The sequence below is a fragment of the Cupressus sempervirens genome, chromosome 3 (genome assembly GCF_028749045.1).
Source record: "Cupressus sempervirens isolate cs-2001-9-10 chromosome 3, ASM2874904v1, whole genome shotgun sequence".
NCBI lineage: Eukaryota > Viridiplantae > Streptophyta > Pinopsida > Cupressales > Cupressaceae > Cupressus > Cupressus sempervirens.
Window position 1 is genome coordinate 324,776,748 of NC_143120.1, and position 20,341 is coordinate 324,797,088.

Here is a 20,341-nt window from a genome sequence, read left to right on the forward strand (position 1 = left end):
TCGAAGGCAATCTCCGCCCAAAGGGGATCTCGACCCAAAGGCAATGACTTCTCGAAGGGGATCTCTATCCGGAGACAATCTTGAGCCGAAGGGGATCTCTGTCTAGAGGCAATCTCAATCCGAAGGCAATCTCGTTCCAAAGGGCATCTCGACCCGAAGGCGGTGACTTCCTAAAGGGGGATCTCAACTCAAAGAGAATTGCTTTGATACCACGGTAATGTCTTGAAGGCAAACTCGGTGTGAAAGAGATCTTGACTTGACATTTCAAAGGGGATCTCTGTCTGAAAGCAATCTTGGCCCAAAGGCAATGACTTCCCGAAGGGGATCTTGACCTGAAGGGAATCTTGTCCTGAAGGGGATCTCTGTCTAGAGGCAATCTCAACCCGAAGGGGATCTCTGTTCGGAGGCAATCTTGATTCGAAGGCAATCTCATCTCGAAGGCAATGACTTCCCGAAGGGGATCTCGACCCGAAGGCAATTGCTCTGATAACTCTGTAATGTCTCGAAGGCAAACTCAGCTTGAAAGTGATCTCAAGCTGAAGGCAATCTCGACCTGAAGGGAATCTTGAGAAACCACGAAAGACAATCAAATAATGCTCGTACAGTATGAGATATGTTGGTCGTACGGTGATGTTTAGGTTGACTATACGGTGGGATCAGGGAGATGGCTTGACCATATGGTGGGGGGTGTACGATGAGGAGAGAATAAGTTTGTCAGACGACTTGAGTCCAATGGTGATATCTTGTAATGTCCCAAAGGTGAACTCGGCTTGAAAGCGATCTTGACTCTACGTCCTGAAGGGGATATCTATCTGGAGACAATCTCGGGCTGAAGGGGATCTCGACCCGAAGGGAATCTCGTCCTGAAGGGGATCTCTGTCCAAAGGCAATCTCGACCCGAAGGGGATCTCTGTCTGGAGGCAATCTCAATCCAAAGGGGATCTCAACCCGAAGGCAATTGCTCTAATACCATTGTATTGTCTTGATGGTGAACTCGACGTGAAAGAGATTTCGGCCCAAAGGTAATCTTGGCCCAATGTCTCGATGGGCATCTTTGTTTGGAGGCAATCTCGATCCAAAGACAATCTTGGCTCGACAAGGATCTTGACCCAAAGGCAATAACTTCCCGAAGGGGATCTCGACCCGAAGGGGATGTTTGTCCGGAGGCAATCTCAACCCGAAGGGGATCTCTGTCTAGAGGCAATCACAATCCAAAGATAATCTTGATCCGAAAATGACTCCCCGAAGTGGATCTCAACTCGAAGGCAATTGCTCTAATACCACTGTAATGCCCCAAAGGCAAACTTGGCCTAAAAGTGATCTTGACCTAAAGGGAATCTTTGAAAACTAAGAAACACAATCAAATGATGCCTGTACAAATATGAGATATGTTGGTTGTACGGTGATGTTTAGGTTAACCGTATGGTGGGATCAGGGAGACTGCTTGATTGTACGGTGGGTGTATGGTGAGGAGAGAATAAGTTTCCTATACAACCCAAGAAGGATTTCCGTACTGTAGCCAAGACTGAGATGTCCAGTGGAGGTGTTGCTTGAGAGTCTGGTGAGACTTGATTGTCGTGTGGTGAGACTGTACGGTGGATGTCATACAACTACTTAGGGTGTTAGTTTGCCAATTCCCCCTACGCCAATGAATAGACAAAAATGTTGTAAATCAATGATATTAAATATGTATATACCCTAAATCACTAGAACAAGGTGGATGCCAATAGAATTGATGAAGTTTCACTGAACAATATTTATAATTACAAACAAAGATGGTGTGCGGATTTGCCAGATCCGAGTAAGTAATACAAGGGCAAAATAGGGTGAGGGTTGAATCTCACCGAAACCGGAATAGCCAAGTAGGGAAGGTCTTTCACTTTCGAAATGACGAACAATAGAGAATGTTGACTGGAATTTGCAATATAAAGGAAATATAATCCAAAATCGCATGACAACTACTACCCACATTTCGTGCTTAAATACCCTTTGGAGGAACTCCCAAGGGTTTACAACGATAGCCAACAACACCTACAGAAACAATTAAAATAAAAATGGGTCTGAGATATACTAAATCAATCGGTCCATAAATACAAATATTATTAACTTTGGCCCCATATTTAATAATGAAAGTAACTAATTAAAGGTCTTTTTATTATATTATTTAAAATCAGGGACCAATTAATTAATTAATTAAATTAAATTATTACATTAAATTTTGTGGACATGAAAAATCCTTGCTGCCCAACAATCCCTCATCAAATGAAAGGCCAACAGCTCTAGGGTCCCAAATCAAATGCACAGGCCACTTTGATATAAATATTGTTGTGTCCTGAGTCACCATGATCCCAAAGATGCTAATCAAAAAATCTTAGTTGCCGATTCATGACACGAACCCGATTCGGGCACGTGAATCAAATCCGTGGATTCGAGAATTTTTTTCCCCCAATTATGATTCGTGCATATATATATGCATTATATATACTAAAAAATAAGAGAAATATACATAATTCTAAAACTAAATCATTTCATAGTATGAATCTATGATTCTAGTATGCATCTATGAATCTAGTATACTTGATCAATGACATTGATAATTAATCTATTTTCATGATTATAAAGAAAATCAACACATTCACATTGAATTACTGAAAGTGAAAGTTTGTAACATTCAAAATATAGATCATTAAACTTAAAGTTTGTAACATGATTTACTCATAAAAGAGTCAAGAGTCAAGACTAAAGTTTTTGATTTAATCATCAAATGGATTTTCAAGAAAATCCACATCAGAGGGGTATTGATGAGCTGCAAGTGCTGCATCTATATCAGTAGAGGAACCCAAATCATTAGTAGTAGAGGGTATTGTTAACTCATAATCCTCCTCCTCATCATCCACATCAATCAAAGTGGATCTAGCAAGATCCCAAATGCTCATATCTAAATCAGGAGTCTCGGATGCTACATCCCAAAGCTTTTCGGGCCCCTTCTTGTACTTAGGATCCTTTCGGGACAACAAACACAAATTGTTGTGAATGAACACAAGGTCTTATGATTTTTTTGGAGCCAACCAGTTGCGTTTGATTGAGTGGATAAAGGAGTAAGTACTCCAATTCCGCTCAGTTGCAGAAGAGTTGGCAACCTAAAGAGAAATTAAAAATTATCAATACAACAATCAAAGTAAATAAATTAAATAATAAATTCAAGGAATTGAGAGTGTTAACCTTAAGCTTAATTTTACAAACTTACTTGGGATAGGACCTTTATGGCAAGAGGTTAGAGGTACATGAAGGCTTGCCCATAAAGGTACCACCATTTGATGACACCCATCCTGCTTCAGTTTGCTATGGCAATAGGGTGGAAATCCTCACCTGAGTTGAAGGCAGCAAATTCACTCCTCACAATTGCCCCAATCTTTGGATCTTGGAATATCTTAGCTAGTGCCCTCTTATACCCATCTGTAACCTCTGTATCTCTAAGTGGTGGCACTCTACCTGGAAGGCACGTACATCTGCACCATAGTACCTGGGGATAACAAAAGACAATTGAACACTATCAAATATCAATAGCACAAACATTGGATAAAATAAGCACAAGCATTTGATAAGAACTACAGTACCTTGAGGATAGAGCATATGCAAGGAGGTGCAAAGGTGTGGTCATCTTGTTCCATCGATGATGAACAATTTTTTCCACCTTCTTGTAAAGGGTGTCCTCAGGATCATTCTCCCTCCTCTGTATGACCTAGGATATGAAATGAGTAATAATTATAATTAGTGAATATGTCAATTTAAACTTTAGAATCTAGATATTTCTCAAATAAAAAATTGTTGTAAAAGAGCGTAAAACTTACCATTTTAATTTTTCCCAGCATACTATCCATAGAATCATAAATATCCCCAAGGCATGGCTCATCACTGTCTGCGAAGTGAAGCATTGCCATTATTGGATCGATGATTTCCAACACATAACTCACAAGACCCCACCAATCCTCATCTAGTATCATTCTTCTCACATTTAAGGCAATTGTTGTATTGGAATTCTTCCAAACGCCCCATTGGGGGCTAATGACCATATGTTTCAATGCTTCTTTTACCTTCACAAGTCGTCTCAAGACGATTGTGTGAGAGGCAAAGCGGGTTTCAACAACCTAAAGACATGTTATACTCAAGTTAGTAATACATTTAAAAATTAAAACATGTTAATGTAAACAACAACAAAAATTATGGAATCCAATAATATTCAATTATATATTAAATATACAAATTTACCTTCAATAACTCCAAGTCCAAGAAACTTTTAAAAATTGCTTGTGGCATGTGGTGATTTGTCACAAACATTTGAATCTCTTCAGCTTCTTCATATATCCTTTTCACCCAATCTATTTCCGTGCCAATTGCTTTCATCACTAAATTGAGAGAGTGGATGGTGCATGGTGTCCAAAAGATATGATCATATCTAGACTCTACAATTATCTCTATAGTCTTGCAAACTTTTGCATTGTCCGTGACCACTTGGACAACATTATCAGGACCCACTGACTCTATGGCATCAATGAGAATGCGTGAAATAAATTCTGCATCTTTCACTTGCCCTTTACAATCAACTGCCTTCAAGAACATTGCCCCTTTAGGGAATACAACAATAACATTGATCAATGGATGGTTTCTACAATCTTTCCACCCATCCAAAATAATAGACAACCCGATTGAACCCAAAAATCTCTTATTGGTTGAAGTTGAGCCTCTACATATTTCCTCTCATCATGTAATATGGTAGTGCACAAGTTCTCATAACCAGGTGGTTTGTAACCATGGGGTGCATCATTTATTGCTTCCACCATCTCTCTAAAATAAGGTGATCTTACAAAATTAAATGAAACACCATTTGCAATTAAACAACGTCCAATTTTGTGATCAGCAATGTCTCGCTTTTCATTTTGGAATGCCCTATCTAGTGGGCTTCTCTTGCAGGTGAGTGGAGATGGGTCTTCATCTTCATCATTTGTAGTTGGCATAGGCAAAAAAGGATGTGTTCTTGTGTTTGTTTGATCGGATGATGGTGTTGGTGTATTTGTTCTTTTGGAAGCACCACGTTTTTCTTTTGGAACTGCTCTATCAGCATCATCTTGCTCTTTTGCTAACGCTGCTATTTATGTAGCTGGTAATCTGTTCTTATCACTACCCTGACACATGTTAATTCCTTCACCCGCAGGGCCCAAAAAATGTAGTTTCACTCGGGAATAGGAGCTTCTATGTTGTATGTTGCAATAATTACATTTCCATATGTATGCCCCACCCCCAGAACATTGTGTGACTCTTGTTGTATGTCTCCATAAAGGAGACCCCTTATCAATTTTGAAGCTTGGTGATGCAGCCGCACCCCCACCCACTGAGCCTTGACTACTCATTGTTCTATTCTTGCAATCTAGAAAAAAAAAATGAAAGAAAACCATGCTTCACACTTACACAAAACCTTGAAAATTTGGAAAACTAAAAATAAATCAATAATCTATGAAAGAACTCAAGAATATGGTTGAAATGCATACCTTAAACACTTCTTGCAAGGTATTTGGAGCTCCACAACCGATCTCCTGTGAATCCAAGCACTTTACTTCAAACTAGCAAGTATGAGAGAGCAAAATAGAGAGCAAATGAACTTGCATTGTGACTTAGAGGGTCATTTTTTGGGTTTAGGGCCTTTAGGGAAAAAAAACATAAAAAACCAACTTGGGCCCACTTTTTTTCATGTTTTATTGGGCCCTGCCGTGGATTTGCTCATGGATCCTCGAGGATCCAAGCAGGATCCATAATCCTGCTCATGGATCCATCAAGATACACCGACATCCACAGACAGGATTATAGATCCTGCCCAAATCCTCACAGATCCACGTGCGGATTTGAACCCAAATCTGGGTCCGGGGGTATATGCACGAATCCGGTAACTTAGCAAAAAATACATCGATATCATCATTTTCATCAATCTCTTCTGAAAACTAATAACTTAGGTATACTCTATTGCTCTCGTGTGAAAGTCCCTCACATGGAAAGATGACAGTTATACATGCCTTGAGCACGGTTAGAGGATAGACTCCATCAATCAACGATAGCAATTGTTCCTGCAAACAACCTTCGTGTCATTCTCTAGATTCATGATTCCATTTATGTGACTCCACATTATTATCCATTCTCTCTTGTAGATTAGCAACCTTGCTCTTATCCTACACACTAAGAGCATTATGGGGATTCACTTCAACATTGGCTTTGTTGTTAGCACCAGGATCTCAAACCAAGCATGTAGGCGAGATGAGTGAATTGTCATCAAACCTCCCCTGCGCCAACGAATGCCACTCTAATACAAACATTGTCGTTCCCTTCAGCAGGATCCCAGTGACAAAAATCGATGAAATCTTTCACGTCATTATGTTCAAAAATCTCTTTGGGTATGGTCATACACACAGACGTTGATGCTGGCACAAACTTAGCCACTGACACAATCACAACGACCACTATTATATTCCTAACGGACAAAACTTTGACGAAGAGAGCCTCGGTAGTGAGAATGTCGACGAAGGGGGGCTCAGTCGTGAGCATAGTTGGAAAACTCGCCAAACGCAAAAACTCGCCAAGCCCCCCAAAAGTTTAATCGGGAAAAACTCGGCGATTTAAAAAAAAAACTCGGGAACCTAAAAAACCGCTGAAATTTAATTAAAAATACATTTATTTTGCAAAATTTAATGAAAAGATGCATCTAATAAAAAGACAATACAAAAGAAAGAAACAAAGTTTAGATATATATAAATGTATAATGCGTACAAAATTGCATTCTCATGTAGAATGCTCATGGTAGGAAGCAAAATAGTAAATTACTAAATAGTTTCAATCTGTCAAACTAGAAGTAAATACTAAAAGTCTAAATACATCAATACAATTTGACAATGTCAATCACATCTTCCTCTTTCCACTTGCACTAGCAGGAAAGCGAGGGGCTCTAGTCCTAGAAGAAGTGCCCAGCACTGGGATAGGGCGTGAGCTGCGTGACTGTGAACTCTGTGGCTGTGCCCCCTCGCTCGACGTCCCTACTGACTGGCTCGGCGTTCTAGAAGAGGATGCATCTCCTCCTAATGGTAATGCCTGATCCTCGCCTGAATCATCATCATCCTCGTCCTCATCCTCAATGTCATCCATAGTGAACTGAAAATCAGCGTTAGCCTCCCCCTCCATGGCCTGCCTCTCCAAATCAGTGATCTCATTTGGTGTAAACAATGAACTTGGCTCCTGTGCTATCCAATCAGAATAAGGATCTATCTCATCTAGATCAAGCGGACCAAGTAGTTCTAAGAGCTGTGCCTTTTTTATGCGCAACTTAAGATTATAGTGCACATAAACAAGGTCATTAAGCCGTTTTTGAGTCAATCTGTTTCTTTTCTTTGTATGGATGGACTCAAATAAGCTCCAATTGCGCTCACAATGGGATGAGCTACAAGGTTGGGATAGGACTCTGAGAGCAAATTTTCTTAAATTGGGGGTATTGCCACCCCAACTTGCCCACCAAGCATCTGCAAAACAAAATTAAAAAAGTTATAAAGCAATAAAAAAAAAATCAGAAGCACAACTTATCAATTAGCAAAAATTTTAAAGTTTGACGCTTTACCTGGTGCTTGAGTAGATCTTGCTCTCTTTGCTAGCATAGAAGAGAACAAAGGACCCCTTGATTCCACATAGATTTGTTGTTCGGTCACAATAAGGTCTCTCTCCTCTTCACTTGATATCATTCTCTCAATGCATTTAGAGAGACCTTCCATGACCTCTCCATTAGGATCTGAGTAGGAATCATCAGCCCTAAAACAAATAGAAAATGATATCAAATCTTACTACACAACCTTAAAAAGTAAAGTAAAATAAAGACTTATTAAAATCCCAACTTCAAGGACAATCAATTATCATAGTACCTGAATTTGGGATCGAGGAAGTAGCCTGCTGCATGAATAGGTTGGTGGACCATATTGTTCCACCTCCTATCAATTATTTCCCAAATGGGGTCAAATTTGAGACTATCCCCGTGATAGTAACTTCTAACAGCCTCTTTTGCCCTATCCATGGCCTCATAAGACCTCCCATTGGGGATTGCTGCCCATCACATGTGCGCAAGACTAGAACCATGGGCAGAGACATCTACATTTGAAATTTGAAAAATACAAATTAGTTAATAACATAGTAAGTTATGAATTGATAATGAAACTTGAATACACTAAAAACATAATGAAGTTACCTCCACAATCTCCTTAGCCTTTGCAAAAAAGCTATCATCAAACACTATTCGTGCCACAGCCTCTCCTTCGGGCTTCTTTGCGTAAGGTGAAGCAACCCAATCAGCACACACAAACATTTGCTTCAAAGCCAATATGTGGTCAAGAATACTTTGCAACGTCAAGAAGACCGTTGCAAACCTTGTCATAGCAGGTCTCATCAAATCTTTGCCTTTAGTGGCTTTTCTCATCAAACTGAGAACCCATGGGTGATTATAGATATATTTCGTGACTCGCCTAGCATCTTCCACAATTGGACTCACCCAATCAAGTTTTCCTATGTCCTCCAAAAGAAGGTCAAGGACGTGTGCTGCACAAGGTGACCAAAAAAGTGTGGGATGCCTCTCTTGGAGGATTCTACCTAAAAGATTAGCAAAAAATCAATAATCAATAACAAACTTTCCATATTTAGTATTTACAAATTACATCAAATCTAAATTGAATAATACCATTATCCAGATTCCATAGCATTACATTCATAATTCATATTGATTCAAATATAAAAAATCAAATCTACCTGCTGCCACATATGCTGCTGCATTATCTGTGATTATTTGCACCACATTCTCTATTCCCACCTCCATGACAACATTTTCCAACATTAAAGCCAATGTGGCTGCATTTTTCACTTTGTTGGAGGCATCGACAGATTTCCAAAACACCACATCATCTTTGCAAGCAATCAAGAAGTTAATAATGGTTCTACTTCTTCCATCTGTCCACCCATCAGATAAAATGGTGCAGCCATACTTCTTCCACTCTTTCTTTTGGTCTTCTATCAACAATGTTGCCCTACCAACCGCTTTGTCAAGCAACCTACAAAATTTAGGTGTAATATTAAATAAAGTTTAAGTGTTAGTAAAAAATTAGGAAATAAGTTATAACAATTAAGATTTAAAATATAACAATGAACTAAAGTGAATCACAATTATTTACAATTACTAAATAGTAAAATACTAACCTTCCACTCATATCCTTGCGATTAGGCGGCTTGTACCCTTTGCCTGATATTGTCATTGCATTCACTATATTGACCCAATAGGGACTATCAGCGGCATTCATTGAGATATTGTTGAAAAACCAAAAATCAGCTGCTGCAATATCAGTTTGCTCATGCACCTCCTTAAACCATGCAGTGCCCTCTAATGATGGCTGTGCTCCAGGTGTGTTCTTGGGCACAAAATAACCACCTATCCCTGATGGGGATCCGGATGGTGATGATGAAGAAGTAGGAGATGTAGAAGAAGTGGAACCGGTAAACGAGAAATTTTGTTTGCGGATCCGTGGGCCACGAAGAGATCCTGGTATGTTCTCAAGTGCTTCTTCTTCCTCTTGCATATCAAAAGGAGCTCCTTCTGATTCAGCTATGGCTGCCCTCATAGCTAATTTTGCCCTCTCCCTATTCAATTTTTTCTCTTCAGCAGCTGCAAGTAGGGCATGGATGAATCTTTTTTCTTCATCAGTTACCTTGAGACAAGGATTTGAGTCATGTTTCTTTATGCCTGCAAGGTGGTATTTGAGGCGGTTTATGCCTCCAGAAATAATTCTCTCACAGGGAATGCATATCACCTTCCCAATATCATTTGGATTTGGAGCTTCATAGGCATACCGCCATGCCTTATCTCTTGCATTTTTAGGCCGAGTGCCTATATATCCAGATGGGCATGGTGTTTGTGGCCACTCTTCTTGCGGGTTTGTCATTTTTTTAATGCTTGACCGCTGCCCTACACATAAATTTATAGAAAAATGAATAAACAAAGTTAAAACTTAGAAGCTAGGGTTTCAAATGATTCAAAGTTCAAACATAGAGTTAAACTTAAAATGATTTGAAATGATTTGAAATCATTTACAAACAACAACAAAAACAAAAGAACATTTGTTATAAAACTATAAAAAAATTTCAAACTATGATAAAATGAACATACCTGGAAAGAAATTTCTCTTCGAAAACCGGTTAGAATCCTCTAAAATCCACTCAAATCCGTCTTGAATCACTTGCAATCAGCTAAGAATGCCTCCAAACCTTCTTCTCTCCATGCCTCAAGGCTCTAGACAATGCAAATACAACAAACAATGAGCAAAAAAATAACTTTGTGCCCTTTTTAGCCGTCACAGTCCGCGGGCCAGGAAATCGCGAGTTTTTAGTTAAAACTCGCCGAGTTTTAGCCGAGTAATCGGTGATTAATCTGCGAGTAAATACCTTCCAGCCGAGTTTTTGATTTGGCGAGTTAAGTGGCCAAAAACTCGCCGAGCTGAAAAACTCGGCGAGTGTTTGAAACTCGCCGAGTACTCGGCGAGTTTTCCATCTATGGTCGTGAGTACCTCAGCAAAGGGTGTAGTGATGACGGGAGCCTCGGTGAAGAATTCCTCAACGAAGGGAATCTCGATGGAGAGTAACTCAGCGAAGGGAACCTTGACCATGAGTACGTTGGCGAAGGAAGCCTTGGCAGAGAAGCCTTGATGGAGAGTACCTCGACAGAAACAAAATTGAAGTTGCAAATAAAACCTTGATGGCACACAGAACCCTGGCTAAAGCCTCGACGATGGATAGAACCTCAACAACGAGCAACGTCTCAATGGAGAAAGACGTTGCTACTGCGATGGATGCAGCCACAATGACATGCATAATGATGACGGAGACAACCACGACGATGTTGACATGCACATCAACGGTGACACGACAATGTTGACAGGCACATCTACGATGACAGACACAAACTCGATGAGGTGACAAACATGATGATGGATTTGGCAATGGACACAGGGGCAATGACGGCAATAGACACAATGACGATGATGGACATGGCGATGGTGACAACAACAAACACAATGATAGTGATGGACACGGTGATGGTGATGAAAACAGACAACTACAATGATGACAACAAACACAACTATGGTGACAAACATACAACCTTGGCGACCGACATGACCATGATGATGGACATAGCTTTAGGGACAGACACACATCCTCACTAACAAACACGACCTCGGTGATAGATTGAGCCTCAACAACAAACAAAGCTTCTATGATGGACACAACCCCCGCAGCTGATAGAACCTCCACGATAGATAATGCCTTGGCGATGGGCTCAATGACGATGATGGACATGGCAACGGTGACAACAACAGACACAATGACAATGAAGGACACGGTGATGGGCATGATGACGGTGATGAAACAAACACAACTACAGTGACAGAAACAACAACGGTGACGACAACAAACACAACTATGGTGACAGACACAACCACAGTGATAGACATACAACCTTGGCGACAGACATGACCATGATGATGGACATAGCTTCGGGGACAAACACACAACCTTGGTAACAAACACGACCTCTGTGATAGATTGAGCCTCAACAACAGACAAAGCTTCTTTGATGAACACAACCTCCACAACTGATAGAACCTCCACAACAAATAATGCCTTAGTGACGGTCACAATCTCGAGCACAACTTGATCCGTCCATGTCTTCACAAGATCCATGCAAGTAACATCTTCATTTTTTAGGTGTTCTCCCCATGTTGGTGTAGTAGAAAGTTTTAGCAAATCCTCTTGGAGCAGCCCTATAATCATGCCTTCATTCTCCTCACATAATGCATCACCCTTATGGTTGTCATCCATTTTCTCCCACTTATGCAAATGAGATATTAGTTTTTCTTCACAATGCTTGAAAACATTACCGACCAATCTATATGCTGCTAGAGAGGGGACACATTCTAGAGTACAAACAACCCATAACATAGATGTGATGGGTTGGGATATTTCATCCATCTCTTCAATGCACGAAATCATAAGGCTCTCCATAGCAACTGAAATCTTAGTATCACGATCTTCCTTGATGGTGACCAAGAAGTGATGAAACATATCATGGACCAAATTTTGCAATTCGAGATCTAAGAGGAGGTTACTTTGACATTTGCTGAATTCTCCAATATTGTAGATCTCCTACCAAAAGGGTCACTAGTGAAGTCATCAAGACTCTGAAAGCTGTTAACTATCAAATGCAATAGCTCTATCATGGTGTTATCATCATACGATGCTTTAGGAGCCGAAACTCTGAAGACCTCGTTGAGACATGCTGCAATTGCCAACCTTTTTTTCTTGTCACGGTGTCTCAAAAGCCTAGGTTGACTTGAGGCATCCTTAATCGGCGAGAGGATTCTCTGTATAAATCTTGAAGGTAATTGGTTCACCTTACACAAACATACTTCCAATATATCTAATGGGAGATCAACACCCTCACTGAGCTCTTTGCCAATCTTTTATAGTGCCTCCAACCACCACTCTCCATCGCTATTCGGCGCCATACTGTGATCCAAATACCAAAATCTCTCAATCATCCCATTAAGCTAGCAAGATCACTAGCTCTAATACCACTGTAATGTCTCGAAGGTGAACTTGGCTTGAAAGCGATCTCGGCCCGATGTCCTGACGTCCCAAAGGGGGTCTTTGTCTAAAGGCAATCTCAGCCCAAAGGTGATCTCGACCTGAAGGGGATGTCATCCTGAAGGGGATCTTTATCTGAAGGCAATCTTGACCAGAAGGGGATCTCTGTCAAGAGGTAGTCTCAGTTTGAAGGCAATCTCCACCCGAAGGCAATTGCTTTGATACCACTATAATGTCTTGAAGGCGAACTCAGCGTGAAAGCGATCTTGGCCCGAAGGCAATCTCAGCCTGACGTCCTGAAGGGGATCTCTGTCTGGAGGCAATCTTAGCCCGACAGAGATCTCGATCCGAAGGGAATCTAGTCCCAAAGGGGATCTTTGTCCGAAGGCAATCTCGACCCGAAGGGGATCTTTGTCCAGAGGCAATCTCGATCGAAAGGCAATCTCGGTCCGAAGGGGATCTCGACCCGAAGGCAATTGCTCTGATACCACTGTAATCCCAAAGGCGAACCCGGCCTGAAGGGAATCTTCGGAAACCACAAAACACAATCAAATGATGCCTATACAGTAGGAGATATGTTGGTCGTACGGTGGTGTTTAGGTTGACCGTATGGCAGGATCATGAAGATTGCTTGCTCGTATGGTGGGGGGTGTACGATGAGGAGAGAATAAGTTTGTTGTACGGCCTGAGAAGGATGTTTGTACAGTAGCCAAGACTGAGACGTCGGGTGGAGGTGCTACTTGAGTCTGGCGAGACTAGATTGTCGTGTGGTGAGACTGGTGGATGTCGTACAACTACTGAGGGTGTCAGTTTACCAATTCCTCCTACGCTACTGAATAGACAAAAATGTTGTAAAACAATGATATTAAATATGTATATACCCTAAATCGCTAGAACAAGATGGATGCCAATAGAATTGATGAAGTTTCACCGAACAATATTTATAATTGCAAACAAAGATGGTGCGCTGATTGGCAAGGTCCGATCAAGTAATATGAGAATGAAATAGGGTGAGGGTTGAATCCCACCAAAATCGGAATAGCCATGTATGGAAGGTCTTTCACTTCCAAAATGGCAAACAACAGAGAATCCCAACTAGAATTCGCAATATAAAGAAAACATAATCCAAAATCGCATGAGAATTGCTACCTACATCCCGTGCTTGAATACCCTTCAGAGGAATTGCCGAAGATTTACAATAATAGCCGACGGCAACACCTACGGAAACAATTAAAATAAAAATGGGTCTGAGATATACTAAATCAATCTACCCACAAACACAAATATTATTAACTTGGGCCCCATATTAATTAATTAAAGTAACTAATTAAAGGTACTTTTGTTATATTATTTAAATTCTGGGACCAATTAATTTAATTAAATTATTACATTTAAATTTGGGGACATGACATATCCTTAAAGAGCTACATGGTAGGTGAAATATGGAATGGGTAGTGAGGCCACCTACATTGAATGCAACTTTTCCTATTGAGGCAACAATGATGCTTTTTTGCTTTAGTGGGTCGATATCTAGTTGTTTGTCATATAGTCGAATCAAAGCTTCATAAAGTAGTTTTATAATATAGGTTTTGCCAGTTCCAACTCCCCCTTTCAGGAATAAGTAAACCAGTTTATGCAGTACAAGTCTCTTTGTCATCAGCACATCCTTTAATATTGCTTGTTGTTCTTTGTTTAATTGTCTTCGCATGTTGAAGTATTCTTGAGTGCTTTGTAGGAATGGAATTGTGGGATTTCTAAAAACATTGGCTTATGGACATTTTGCTTTGGTTTTGTATTTTTAGTATGGATTAGGTCAGGCATAATGTCATATTGTTCTTCTACACTTGACTAGTTGGTTGAATCTATGGCTGTTGGATTTTGGTCCATGTTAACATCTCTTGCAACTTTGTTAATGTTACCCCATCTGTAATCAATCTGTGCATTGAACATTTTTTCAATATTTGTTATTTGTGTTTTCTTTGCATTGAATGCTTCGCTCCATGTGTTGTGACCAACTAAGAATTTTTGCTCATTAACACAAAAAGGTACATAGAGCATTAGTTTCTGTTTACAATAATTGTCATGGTCAATGTGAGAATCGTATTTGACAATGCGTATAATTTGTGCTTTTTCCTCTTTTTTGCAATTTTGTTGTGTTGTAGTAGAATGCATTGTTCTTAACAAGTGATAAGTTGCCTAACGTGTTTGATCTTTCTATGTATCTCTCTATTGTAGATGTGTACATTATGTTTTAGTTTGGGACTTTTAAGGATGAACAATCTACTCTTAGATGGTGCCATGTTGATAAAAATAGTTATCCTTGACGGTCAGCATAATGACAATGGTCGAGCAATGTGAACAACTTGACGACTGGACATCTATTGGTAGTTTAGTAGTGCATTTTCAAGTTTGTGTATGAATTATGTCTTGTGATCGTAAGTTGTTCTAGATTGTTGGCACAATTGACGAAATGCTAATGAAATTGTTTTATCTTGTTTTATCATGTATGAGCAGCAGTAAGATGTGGCAACATAGGCATCTAATATGAATTGTGTGTTTGTGTTTGTGTACCATAATGGTGACACTTTGAAAATGCATTTGTTCAATGTCAGTTGGATGTCATTTTAGTAGTAGGATTCTTCTTGTTAGATGGTGATGTAGTTGCTCTCAGTGATCTGAAATTCATCGAGGAAGTTGTCAAATGTAGTCTCCTTTGTGTATTGTTTATGTTCTGTCTGCCTAAAGCGGTCCCTTGATTTATCTTTTATTCCTGTATTAGTTGTTGTCAAGGGATCTGGGACAATTGGTTTCCTCATTGTGGGTGGAGGGAAGTTGAATCGACAAGTCGTCGTCCCATATTTCTTGCAACTTCTTGTGTGATGGAGTGTTTGCATTTTGACAAGGTTTACATCCAGTAGTGTTGAATCAGAGGAGATATATTTGTCCACAAAGTTTTCTATTTCTTCATTTTTGCACTTCCCATATATTGGTGTGTTTTCAACCCATAGCATAAAGTGCACATGTTTATTGCCTCTTTTTTGGAATTCTATGACAAAGAAGTAATCCAACACTTTGCCAAATAGGCGTGTATTTCTCAACATCTTTTTGTAAAATGCATTGAGTCTATGGTTGAAATAACGGGTGCAAAGAACTAGACTTTGCCTTATTTCAAAGTCTACATTCCTATCTTGTATAGTTTTAGTGTGTTTTGGTTTTTGCTTGCTAGACATATGTTCTAAAGCTTTTGGCAATGCTGGCCAAAAGTGCTCTCCACTTGTTAATGTAACAAAGAAAGTTGGCTATCCTAGCTGTCTGATCATTGCAAATATTTGCAAATATTTTTTCCTTGTATTTTCCAAGTAGTTTGGGGATGTGCAAACACTTTTGAGTGATTTGAAACCTATTGGTGATCTTAGTATTTGTTCAAGGTTTGCAGGACTATGCACATCTTTTGCTACCAACTTTTTACCTTGTAGCTTGGCTTTACTAATGCAGACCCAGGCCAGGGATGATATTTGTTGGATGATCAACATAATGGCTTGAAGAAAATGTCTGTTATATGTGTTGCAAAGTCATTGCCTTGGTGCATGAGCTCCCATTTTGCTATTTTTTCGAACGAAGAGTTTGTAACAATGTCTATTGGATATGGATATCCATAGAATAGAGTTGAGAAGTTCATTTCCTCTGAATTGGCATCTTCCAAGATGCCAAGAGGTTTTATCTCATCTGAAGGACTAATTTCGATAATAGTTGTGTCAAGATCCTTGATTAAATGTTTATTATTAAACTAGTGGATAAACGATTCAGATATTGGCTCGTTGTCAAGTTCATGCTTGTCATAACATCTATTTTTGTGTCAATATTTGGTTGCATTTATTCTTGTTTCTTTCTTAGCAGGGTTTCCCAATGTTCGTTTATGCATATGCTTTGTCTAATATACAATGGTGTTTTTGCTAGATGTGTCTACACATTCATTACACAAGAAGGTCTAACATTGCCTTGAGCATTCGCATTTTTCGTACTCTAGTCTTCGCTTTAGTCTAATTGCAATTGCTTTGTTATCATCTACTTCTCTAGGTAATGCTTGTTGCACTTTATCAATGTCTGCATGTACATTAATGATTGTTTCATTTAAGCCATATTTTGACCTAGGCAATGTGCAAGGACATGAAGTCTTTCCTCTAGTGAAGTTAACATATGCACTACATCTATCCGTGTGTTTCGTCATATGTTCCAAGGTGCAACAATGGAAGGAACTTTTCCATATAAAGCGGCTTTGAAGCATTGTCTGCAAACCAATTGGCCTATATCATTTTCTTCTTTTCCTGTGCTATGGGAAGTGATGAAAAAGCATCAAATTTTATTTTTTCTCAATGATATGTGTGCTTTTGAAAAAATGTAGCATTTTGCAAGTGGTACATGATTGAGTTGGTGTCATTTACAACCCACTGGTATGTTTTGATTGATATTGAGATTTTCGTATGTGTTGGGAAGTCTACTTTTCTCGCTTGAAATTGACGTGATTGCATGTGCAAATTCACACTTCTAGCAGTGTTGCCTTGCTCGTCTCTTTGGTTTTGTTCAAGTGTATCGCGATTTCTGTTCTCACGTATTATGCCTTTTAGGCATCGAAGTGAATGTCACATTTTCACATGGGCCCGTGCAGCTGATGTGAAGTTTGCATTTTGTTGAGTGGTAGATGTTGTAGATGCTTATACAGTTGTATCAGTTTGTGGAAAATTACATTCTGATGTAGTCAATTTGCTTTGGCTGTAGTGCATCTGCATTTTATGATATAGACTTAAGTTTAAGACAAGTGATTGTTGTGAAGATGTTGGTAAAAGCCAAATAGCTTGAAGAACAATGGCTAACAGTTCAAAAAATCAGATAATCGATGTTGTTTTACTATTGTTGAAAGTGAGACGGTTGGCTGAGATTTTAAACTTAAAACTAAATGCTATAGCTAGAATTGAATACACATGATCATTAGTACAAATGTTGACTACATTGATCTACTAATAGTTCAAAAAGCTCCTAACTATAAGTACTTATTTTTCACCTTTTCAAACCGATGAAACAATATTATGAATTATAACAAGGTATTGAGAACAGAGAGCATACAGGTCAATAGGTTTTCTATTTAGCTAAAACTTTTTAGGTGTAGAAGCAATTCACAAACTAAAGAAGCAGAAAGGTAGATTGCTACTGCTGATCTTGTGTGACGAAGATACTAGTTCAGAAACTATTTGGTCACACTCTGCCAATCGTTGCCTGCAGGAACAAAAACCAATGAATTTGGTTTAATTCTAAAAGCTGGCCTTCTTTAATAAATTTTAACTTGAATGTTTTTGAAAAACAACTTCAAGATTCAGGTTGTGGATTGATTTGATCTAAAAGATTGTTCTAATTAACAATATGATCAATTAAAGTCAGGACAAATTCAGAACCACTGTAGAGATCTAATATCTTTAAATTACCATCCAAACCAAAAAAAAATGCTGATCTGATAGGAAAACTGTGTCTTATTAATATGAAATTGAATAGAAGGCAGCTTTGTTTTACAGTGCAAAACTGCCAGCTGGTCACCAAAAGCAAGGAAGTTTTCATTATTGTATTTGACTGCAAAATATAAGGTAATAAGACATCAAATGATCTACTAGGGACTGACGTACAAGAGCTATTTGCACCAATTTTTTTTCATCAAGATAGGTTTGGTAGAGAAACCAAAGAGCTTGATTATTTTCATAATGATAGGATTGGTAGAGAGACGTAAATAACTAGAATCTGGTCAAATTTAAGAAAATGGTCTCTGCACTTAATCGGTTAGCTTGACCCTTTTTGATGCAGGAGCATCCAGTGGTGTAAGGGCAATCCTGTATCACCCAAAAATATGTTTAGATTTAGTTTCTGTTTAAAGTGTTTTCATTTCTGGATACCCATTTGGGTCAAATAAAGATTCCAACTCATAATTCCACTATTAGTTTTCTGGGCTAGAGTTTTTGAGCACTTTGGGATACGTGCCAATGTAGAAAATGGGTTATTTTGTAATTGAGCCATAATTATGATGAGTTAGAAGGTGTAATTTGGAGGGATGATTATATTTGTAATTTAAAGCACTCCAAAAAAAGAATTAGGTCAAAAGGCTTTACGGTTTGAAAGTTATTGTAGTTTTAAGTTCCCTGGAGACCTCCTAAGAGAGCTTTGAAGTCAGATTTGAGGCACTAAACGGCCTCATACGGGCCTGAAAGATGGGGGACAAGTGAAGCTGGTCCATGGGGCTATAGAGCGCTTCGAGGGCTTTCCTAAAACGTAAACGATTCGTCAATCGGAGTCCGGATCAAAAGTTATGCCTTCTGAAAGATGGACTACCATTTCTGGATTATTCTAATTTTACGCCGACTTCTAACGTGACTTCTAGAACCTTTTGTTTTGGCGGTGGATGCCAAATGGCATATTCTAGAATGTATTCCTAATTGTAAACCTAATTGGGGTTGATTTATGATAAGAACACAACCAAAGACCAAAATGAACACATGGGAAAAGGAAAATATTATTATCAATGAAAAATGGCCTATGGGCTTACAATAGTATAATTCTAGAAAAAGAAATCCTCCACACAGTACCTTATCTCTAACTCCACTGAGAACTGCCTTTACAATGCCAGAAATGTTCTTAAATAGACCCCAATTCGTTTAGGGTTAGGAATACATTCTAGAATATGCTAGTTGGCATCCACCGCCCAAACAAAAGGTTCCAGATATTTCGATAGAAGTCGGTGTAAAATTAGAAGAATCCAAAAACGGTAGCCCAACTTCCGAAAGGCATAACTTTTGAACTATGACTCCGATTGACGAACCGTTTACATTTTCAGAAAGCTCTCGAAGCACTCTACAACCCTATTGACGAACTTCGCTCATCCCCCATTTTTCGGCCCCGTACAAGGCTGTTTAGTGCCCTAATTCTGACTTTGAAGTGCTCTTAGGAGGTCTCTAGGAAAATTAAAACTGCAATAACTTTCTAACCGTAAAGCCTTTTGACCTTATTCTTTTTCTGGGGCGTTTTAAATTACAAGTATAATCATCCCTCCAAATTACACCCTCTAACTCATCATAATTTTGGCTTAATTACAAAATAACCCATTTTCTGCATTTACACGTATACCAAGGTGCTTAAAAACTCTAACCTAGAAAACTAATAGTGGAACTGTGAGAGTTGGAACCTTTATTTGACCCAAATGAGTATCCAGAAATAAAAACACATTAAACAGAAACTATCTCTAAGCATATTTTTGGGTGATACAGGATTGCCCTTACACCACTAGATGCTCCTGCATTAGACACCTAGGGTAGATTGAAAAGTGACCCTGTCACTTAGTGGCTGGTAGAGGAAAACCCAAATGGGAAACCTCCGCTGTTGATATCCAAGTTGAGTCCTCTATTGGTCGTCCTTTCTACTTCACCAGGTACTCTTCATACTGCCTATTTCTGGTACTCCTACCCACATGACTATCCAGAATCTCTTCTGTCTCCTTAGAAGTAGGAATTGTACATGGCTCCAGCATCAACCCCTTATCTGCACCATCATCATGATATTTTGTTAAGTTTGAAATGTTGAAGATAGGAGAAATGTGAATCCC

The 20,341-nt window shown here is 39.2% G+C and overlaps 3 protein-coding genes across 3 annotated transcripts in view; 1 reads left to right on the plus strand and 2 right to left on the minus strand.

The window, feature by feature from the left end:
- Positions 1–20,341, plus strand: part of LOC149566301 (uncharacterized) — a 115,731-nt gene that overhangs the window by 67,781 nt on the left and 27,609 nt on the right. The window lies entirely within an intron of this gene.
- Positions 6,319–7,948, minus strand: LOC149566302 (uncharacterized). The gene is made up of 3 exons (XM_089823365.1): positions 7,652–7,948; positions 7,008–7,556; positions 6,319–6,485 (listed from the first exon to the last, which is right to left on the minus strand). Exons 1-3 carry the CDS (start codon positions 7,800–7,802, stop codon positions 6,319–6,321), a joined length of 867 nt encoding a protein of 288 aa, XP_089679491.1. The 5' UTR covers positions 7,803–7,948.
- Positions 8,176–9,348, minus strand: LOC149566303 (uncharacterized). Its single transcript, XM_089817376.1, has 3 exons — positions 9,268–9,348; positions 8,824–9,122; positions 8,176–8,667 (listed from the first exon to the last, which is right to left on the minus strand). Exons 1-3 carry the CDS (start codon positions 9,321–9,323, stop codon positions 8,249–8,251), a joined length of 774 nt encoding a protein of 257 aa, XP_089673502.1. The 5' UTR covers positions 9,324–9,348; the 3' UTR covers positions 8,176–8,248.